Source organism: Nicotiana sylvestris, chromosome 6 (genome assembly GCF_000393655.2).
Source record: "Nicotiana sylvestris chromosome 6, ASM39365v2, whole genome shotgun sequence".
In the NCBI taxonomy this organism is placed as follows: domain Eukaryota; kingdom Viridiplantae; phylum Streptophyta; class Magnoliopsida; order Solanales; family Solanaceae; genus Nicotiana; species Nicotiana sylvestris.
The window spans coordinates 201,315,970-201,324,497 of NC_091062.1; the positions used below are offsets into that span (position 1 = coordinate 201,315,970).

Below are 8,528 nucleotides of genomic sequence, written 5' to 3' on the forward strand. Positions count from 1 at the left end.
TTTGTGGCTCAAAGTGGTCATTTCTCAGAAGTTGAATTTGTTCTTTGATGGAAATAGTCTCCTTTTGTTGTTGTTGGAAGAACTGGAAAAGTGAAGTTCCTGGCGGACAAATCTCATATTGTAAATTTGCCAATCTTTGTTCCAAGGCTTTGATTAGTCTGGCATGTTGAGACGTTGTCTGCTCTATCCTTTTCTCAATTGTTTCCACTTTGCTCATCATTTTGTTTTGTGCATGGGCCACGTTCTTTATGGTGTTGCCTATGTTGTTCAGCACCTTGTTTTGGCAGATGGAGTTTTCTGATTGCCAGTTCATTGTTGCTTCGATGTCACTTGTTGGGGGGGGGGGGTTTCTCCAGTGGGTAGCACTATGTTTTTCTTGAGAATTTTTGGAGCATGGGTTATACCCTCTTTTTCAAAAGGTTGAAGTGAAGGAAAATCAAGGTTATGACTGGAGCTTGAAGGACTTAGCATGAATATCTGTGGTTGTGTGGGATTTGTGGTTTTTTGAGTTGGTGTAGTTTCAGGTTCAGGTAGATTTTTGGATTCTGGGGTATGAGCTGATGGTGATTTAGGTTTAGGTGTGATTTTATTATCCTCCCAGCTTGGAGTGAATTTTTCTGGTAATTTTGGCCATTCCTGGGGTTTGTAACTGATAAGAAATTCATATTTACCTGGACGGCTTAATGAGCCAATTGAAGGATCTTTATTTTCATATTTGGCTCGAAATTGTTTTTCAGTGGTTTTCGCTTTTTTATTGGATTTTGGTTTGCTTTTGTTGATGCCGAACCTTGCATCATATTCTCCAATTGGATCTTCCAAACAGTCTTGACAGTCGCAATCAAGATCCCAAGGGCACTGTCCCGTAAAGGGGCATTTGAACCACCAAGTTCTTTTTTCTTTCTTTATCAAAATTTTGACACCAGTCATGTTCTTCCATGATACTTTGTATATTCCAAAAGAACTCTCCATCCGATTCAGGATATGTATCTGTTGTATCTTTGGGTTGGATCATTTGGCAAGAGAAGATGGTTTTATTTGGTTTTTTGAGATGGGAATGGTCAAAGCTTATGCAAACGGTTTTGTCATTTCTTTTGGTAAAAGTTGGTTCACCAGATTGCAGGGATTCCTCCGATTCTCTTAACTTCTCATAATTTGTGATCCAGGAATCAGGAAGAACTTTGAAAAGTTCATCTCTGGAAATTTGTCTGGGTATTTGGGTGCACATGGTGTTTCCTTTGGTAGCATCAATATTTAAGAGAAGCATTTTCTCCTCCGGGAAGGCAAAGATCCATGGCATGATTTTGAACTCGCCACGCCATTTGGTGATGAAGAGTGGCTTGGATGGAATCTTTAGCTTGAGGGGCTCCTTGGATTTGGACTTGGATTTTTAGAGCTTCAGTTAAGTATGGATCATAAAGGGACATGTTGAAATTTGGAAAGATAGTTATGAAGACAGTTCCAACATTCAAGGTAACTTCTGCAGTACCCAAATTTGCATGTTGGTACTCTAAGTATCTTGTATCTAGAAGAGAAAGTCGAGCTACAACAGGTTGACCTTTTCTTCCGTGATATGTTAAAGCAATTTGGATTGCACCAAAATGGATATGGGTAAAACCATGATCTCTCCATTGTCTGGGAAAATCATCTGGTATTTGAAGAGTGATAAATTGTTCCTCTCGAGTGGCAAGAATAAGATGTTGGTCAAGTTTTGAGGCAGCAACATATTCTTTGACTCCTTTTGGTCTGTGTTGGACTAAGGAACGAATTTGGGTCCAGGGTGCAAAGGATTTTTTGGCGAAAGCTGAGTAGGGGTTTATGAGGGGTAGTTCAGTAGAAGACACTTTTTGTTCATCGGGCAGGATATCTACTTCATAAAGGTAATCATATTTTTTGGACAGGGTTTTATATAAAGTAGGAGACATATTCATTTTTGCTAGGGAAGAGGATGATGGAAATGACTCAGACATATTTAGCAAACTGTTCCTCCCTTCGAAAGGATGGGCTGGCTCTGATACCACAGTATTGCAATGAATCCCATCTTTCAAAGATTATTGCACTACGAAACCAAGTTCCTTTGGAGCATTTTTGTCAATCCCACTTACTGGAACACTCTTGTCAGTGATAAATTCCCCTTTATTCATCAACCTCTTTTTCCTTGTATTGACACCTCTCCTACTTTTCTGCAATGTAGACTTAAAACCCTCTTTCTGTTGTGACCTAATAGTGGGTGACTTGGAGGAGGATTCTAAGAGCTTAGGATGATCAGTAGGTGCAGAAGTAGGTTTGCATGGAAGAGGAACAGGTTCTTCAGTAGGTTTTTCTGGGAACGTCTTATGAGCCAAAGACTTAAGGAGAACTATGGTTCTTACATCGCCTAGGAATGTAGTTTCTTCCCCCTGATACTCAAACGAGATATATGCTCATTTATTCATCAGACTCTTAGTAGCGACAACCATGATGTTATGCGCTGCTTCCTTTTCTGGTGACTCCGTGAGAGTCACTAAGTCCAAAATAGAGGAGTTTAGATGCTGATCAGGATCATCCTCAAGGACCTCTGACACTTGAGAGGTGAAACGCCCTAAGTGTTCTTTGATGAGATCAGAGGAGTGACAAGACATAGAGTTCTCAATATATAGGAGAAAACAGGGTTTGTGAGAAAAGGAAACACTATAGGAAAAGAGGAGGAACCAGATGTGGGTACAGTAGTATTGGAAGGAGTGGTGTTCGATTGACATTATATGAGTATTTGGAAGATAAGTAGAGTGAGAGGGAGAGATGAAGAGAGGATCACAACTATACAGAAGAGATGAGGTTCATAACTTGCTGTGAGGGAGAAAGAAAGTTTTATTGGAATACGGACTAATGATGAGAAGAGAGAGAAACGGGTTCTGAATAGTTCTAAAAACAGCGGTAGGTTTGTGGAAAAACATTATCGTGCAGAGAGGATGAAGGAATTTGAAAGACAAGACATGACATGCAGACTTTGAAAAGTCGGATGATATGGCAATTGAGTTGATTTTGTTAAACAATTTTGAGAAGGCATGCAGAATAAAAACATTACTACTCAGGTTAACCTGTGGTGCAGGAACCTGATGCCCGAACAATTTTTTGAAAAGGGTTTTAGCAGCTCTCCTTTCACAGTTCACAACTGTACCTTTAGCTTCTATGATCGTCATGCGTGTTTACCTGCAACGGTATTGATGTGAGTTAGGCTTGGCCAGAAAACACTTTAGCTAATTTACATGAAGGTGTTTTTCATAGCCAACTGATAGGGAATCAGGTTCTCCATTAGATCTTAATACCCCAGCTTCACCTTGTTTCTTTCAAAATATTCCCTACTCAAAGCTTTGGTGAAGGTATCTGGAATTTGGTCTTCTGTGCTGTAGGATTTTCCACAGATCAACCCTTTCTCCATATTGACCCTCGGAAGATAATGCTACCCCTCAATGTGATTAGTTATCTTGTTTTTGACCTGAATAGAGAAGGTATACCCTCAGAAGATACCCCAAGATCTTCTAGTTGCTGCTCAATTCATAGGGTTTGAGCACAGCAGGATGCTCCCGCTACACATTCTTCCTTAGTTGTTTACGAGGCCATTGAGTTTTGCTTCTTTGTGCCCCAAAGAATGAGACATGAACATTGCAAGTGAACCATTCCAGAAGTGCTTTTCCTGTCCACAAGAAAACCTGCAGAGTTAACATCGTCATACACAATGGGATTAAAAACTGTCACCTGAGGGGTAATACAGGACCAGGTCCTGAGTTCCCTTAAGGTATCTCAAGCTTCTTTGGGTAGCCTTTAAGTAGAATTCCTAAGGACTTGACTTTGGATTCTATTCTAGAGTGGAGATACAGAAGGGACTAAGATTTTTTTTTGGTTTTTAATACTTATCTAACTCTAGAATAAAAGGGAGTGATTAAGTTGTCACATAGATGGGAGCTTTTGTATTTCCAGTTTGGGACTGAGGTTTGATTGGTAGGGGAACTTGGGAGGTTAATTTGATTTCCCCACATTTTTTGTTCTGTTGCTTGTGGAGTGCCATAAGCTGTATCTCCACTATTTCTTCAGCTTCAGTGGTAGTAAGTGAAGTACCAAGTTCCTTGTGAGAAGTGGAAGATGATGTTGCATTGTTTTTCACCTGTCTCCTTCATCTTACTCATCATATCAGCCTCCCTATTTAAAACCTCAGATATTTCCCAGGGACCAGAGTTGATTCATCATATTGATCATCACCGTTTCTTCCTTGGTTAGAGGAAGGTGTCTTATTGAATACCCCATGAGCACCTCTTTCCACTTAGTGTGCCCTTTGTTGTGGTCTTTGCTTTGTGGAGAGTATCCTAGAAGGATTCCTTCATTCGCCTTTTGCATTGAACTTCACAAGCTGGTCCTTCCCATTGTCGAGAACATGGCATTTTCAGTCAAGAAGATTCTCAGATGAGTTGTCTTTGGTTTTCTTCCATTTGGCAGCTCATAGTGGGTTTTGATTTAGGAGAGACCTGATCATACACCTGTTCACCAAGTAGAAAGCATTATTTACTGCTTTTGCCCAAAAATTCTTGGCGATTCCACTATCGATAAGCATTGTCCATGCCATGTCCTCCAGAGTTCTGTTCTTTCTTTCAGCAATACCATTTTGTTGTGGAGACCTTGGTGCTGAGAGGTTGTGTATGATTCTATTTTTGTTACACGTTCATAAAATTTGGTGTTGACACATTCTGTCCCGTGGTCAGATCTGATGCATACTACCTTTAATTTTATCTTCACTTGGATCTTCTTGACAAAGGCCCTAAACACTTCAAAAGTCCCATCCTTTTTTCTAAGAACCAGTGTCCAGGTGAATCTTGAATTTGACAAACCACGCACCAAGTCCTTCTCAAGCATCTCATATCATCAGCTTGTAAAGATTCAAAGTCAGCAACGTAGATGTTCTTGTTTCTTTTGGCCACTAAGACCACTTTGTCAGTCACCAGATTGGTAACTCTTCACTCTTTTGACAAGAACTCTACTTTGTTCCCTTTAATGCAGATTTGAGAGACACTCAAGAGATTGTACTTCAGGCCATCCACAAAGTATACGTTCTCAATTGAGTGACAGAGAGATTTTCCAACTTTTCCAGCACTGAGAATGTACCCTTTCCTTCTTTAATGGATACATTCCTTTCCTGCAGGACTTTTAGTGAGAAGAAATCTATGGTGCTTCCAGTCACGTACTTTGAGCATCCACTTTCCTTGGTTCATTGCAGACTGCTTCCTCTCATTGTTCCCTGCACATGCAAATTATGAGTTATATTCAGGAACCCAAACTAGTTTGGGTCCCTTGTTATTATAAAAGGGGTGGATAAGGGCTTTTCTAGTACATTCAGGCAATATTCATTTCTTGCGACCAGTACCTGGTCCCTTGTTAGTAGTCAGTTTGTTAGTAAACACTTTATTTTCTAAACAGATTGAACCCTGGCCTGGCAATTTTCTTTGAAGTGCCCATTGTTCCCACAGTGGGTACACAGCCAGTTATCAGGAACAGTGAAGTACTTGTTGTAGGGTTGTAGGGAGTTTTTTCTCTTTGGAACCCGATTCCCTGCCTGTTTCCACTGTTATTCAAGTATATGGCAGTTACAGCATCTGAGGACCAGGTCCATTTTAGAGATTTTTCAAGATCAATTTTGACTTTCTCCAATTCGGCTTGAAGCTACCGATTTTTGTCAAGTTCACCACATAGACTAGTTTCCACAATATTTAATTCATGTTCAAGCTTGATGTGTGTCTCACTAGCTACTTCATTCCCTTTCCCAAGACTCACAGTCCTATGTTCTCTATTGAGTCCCTCAATAGGTTCCTTTAGGTCAGTGATTATCACTAAAAATCATCCCTTTCTTGCTCAGTAGCAGCAATATTTTCTTCTAGAATGTGTTTCTCATTGGTAAGACCTTCTATTGTTTCCTTCAAGTCAACAACTACTACTATCAGGTCATCTCTCTCATTTTCTACACTAGTTATTTTTCCATTTTAGAGCTTTCTTTCTTCTTCAAGGTTGGCTATGGTCTCATTTAGGTCCACTACACAGACCACCAGATCATCTCTAGATTGCTCAACTTCTCCTAGTTCTATGGTCAGGGTCTCCTTATCATTGTCAAGGCTATAATAAGCATCAATTAGAACATTTGCTAATGACCTTAACTTCTTAGAAGAGTAGGATTTCAGATTTCTCTGAACATCCCTGAATATCTCATCGTCTTCATCTTCTTCTTCATCATCAGACTGAGCCATCAACGCGAACAGTGAATCATACTTCATTGCTTCAGTTTCCACTGCCATCATGGAACTATTTTCTACATATGGTTCTCTTTCTAATTCACTGGAGGAGTCTCCCCAAGAAGCAAGCGTCTATTTCACAATATTGTCAGCTGCACTTTTTTGACTGGATCGTTTGTCTAGAATCGGGTTCCTTTTTCCTGCTTTGTTAGGGTTTCATTTGTATTGCTCCTATTTCGCAAGTGGACAGTCTTTGATGAAATGCCCTGGCTTTCCACACCTGTGAAGGAGATAATTGCTCCTTACTTTACTTGAGCTGCCCCTCTTTGGTATACCACCATTCCTTCGAACCATCTTTTGAAACTTTTTGGTAAGATAGGCCATATCACTATCTTCTTCACTCGAGTCACTACTTTTAGCCTTGAGTACCAGGTTCTTTTCCTTATTTGGCTCTCTTCTTTCACTGTCTTTCTTTCTTTTCATCTTGTATGTCTTTAGATTTCTAATCAGCTCATCCATGGTTAGAGTTTATAAATATTTAGCTTCAGCGATGACATTTACCTTACTTTCCCAAGAACCAAGTAAAACGGCACATGAAGGAACTACTCAGGTTAAACAGTCCAAGATTGACATGCTCACCATCGAGTATAAGCTCTTTAGGATGAAGGATTATGAGTCTATATAAGATATGTATACTAGATTCACATCTATCATAAATGAGCTTAATTCACTTGGAGAAGTTATTCCCAAAACAAACTTGTAAGGAAAGTTCTCAGTGTTCTACCTAGCTGTTGGGAGAGAAGGTGAATGCTATCACTGAAGCTAAAGATTTACAAACTCTAACCATGGATGAGCTGATTGGAAATCTGAAGACATATGAGATGAAAAGACAGAGAGACAGTGAAAGAAGAAAGCCAAAGAAAGAGAAGAACCCGGTGCTCAAGGCTGAAAATAATGACTCAAGTGAAGAAGATAGTGATATGGCCTATCTCACCAAAAGATTTCAAAAGATGGTTCGAAGAAATGGTGGTATACCTAAGAGAGGTAGTACAACCAAACCAAGAAACTATGATCTCTGTCACAAGTGCAGAAAGCCAGGGTATTTCATCAAAGACTGCCCACTTCTGAAACAGGAGCATTACTATTAGTTTGTTGTTTTAGGAAAGGCAGTGTGACTAAGTTGATGGTACTTTGGTAGTATTGCGGCACCTTCTTGTTAGATCGATGCGGGTATTCGAGTTTACTTGGTGGCATCGAGGAATTTTAGAGTATCTCTCGTGGAATGATTGGGTATTTGAGGTGTGGTATGCATTCGGACGACGGAATTGGGGTCAGGCATGTTGAGGCATTTTCCATATGGATTTGGAGGCAGGGAAGTTTTCACATTTTAGGCTATGTTGAAATTGTGAGTCGTGTGTATCGGCATTTAGCGACTATCGGGATTTGGAGACCCGAGCAAATCTTTCGATACTGGGTATGTTAGATTTTGGAGGTGATATTCGGTTCAGACTGGCTGTTTCCGCGTTGTGCCATTTTGGACCATTGCGCTAAGGCGGCGCTGTTGGCTATGCCGAAAATGTCACGGATTGAGTGGGAGGTTTGACGGAGTATGTCCTAGTGGAGTGGTTTTATTTTTCGAGGACCCAGCAGACGGCTGGGAAGAACTGTCTTTCTTATGTGGGCTTTCGTGATAAATGTCAGTGCAGAGGCTTCTACCATTGTTTCGGTTCCGGTGGTGAGGGACTTTTTGGATGATATAAGATAGTGATATCATAATCTTTCAACAACCCCAACCACCTCCTCTGCCTCAAATTCAACTCCTTTTGCTTGAACAAATACTGAAGACTCTTGTGATCCGTGAAAATCTCACATGCCACGCCATACAGATAATGCCTCCAAATCTTCAATGCGTGAACAATGGCTGCCAACTCTAAATCATGAACCGGATAGTTCTTCTCATGAATCTTTAATTGCCGTGAAGCATAGGCAATGACCTTGCTATCCTACATCAACACTGCACCAAGTCCAATACGAGACGCATCACAATAGACTGTATAAGGCCCTGAACTTGTAGGCAAAACCAACACTAGTGCCGTAGTCAGAGCTGTCTTGAGCTTCTGAAAGCTCGCCTCACATTCATCCGACCATCTGAACTAGGCACCCTTCTGGGTCAACCTATATACCCTCTGCTGATATAACATGATCCAGAAATGCAACTGAACTCAACCAGAACTCACACTTCGAGAACTTAGCATATAACTGGCTATCCCTCAAGGTCTG

General features: G+C 40.6%; 1 protein-coding gene across 1 annotated transcript; it reads left to right on the forward strand.

The window, feature by feature from the left end:
• The first annotated feature begins 7,093 nt into the window (after positions 1-7,093).
• LOC138871933 (uncharacterized) lies at positions 7,094-7,396 on the forward strand. The gene has a single exon (XM_070149856.1). It carries the CDS (start codon positions 7,094-7,096, stop codon positions 7,394-7,396), a length of 303 nt encoding a protein of 100 aa, XP_070005957.1.
• The last annotated feature ends 1,132 nt before the right edge of the window (positions 7,397-8,528 follow it).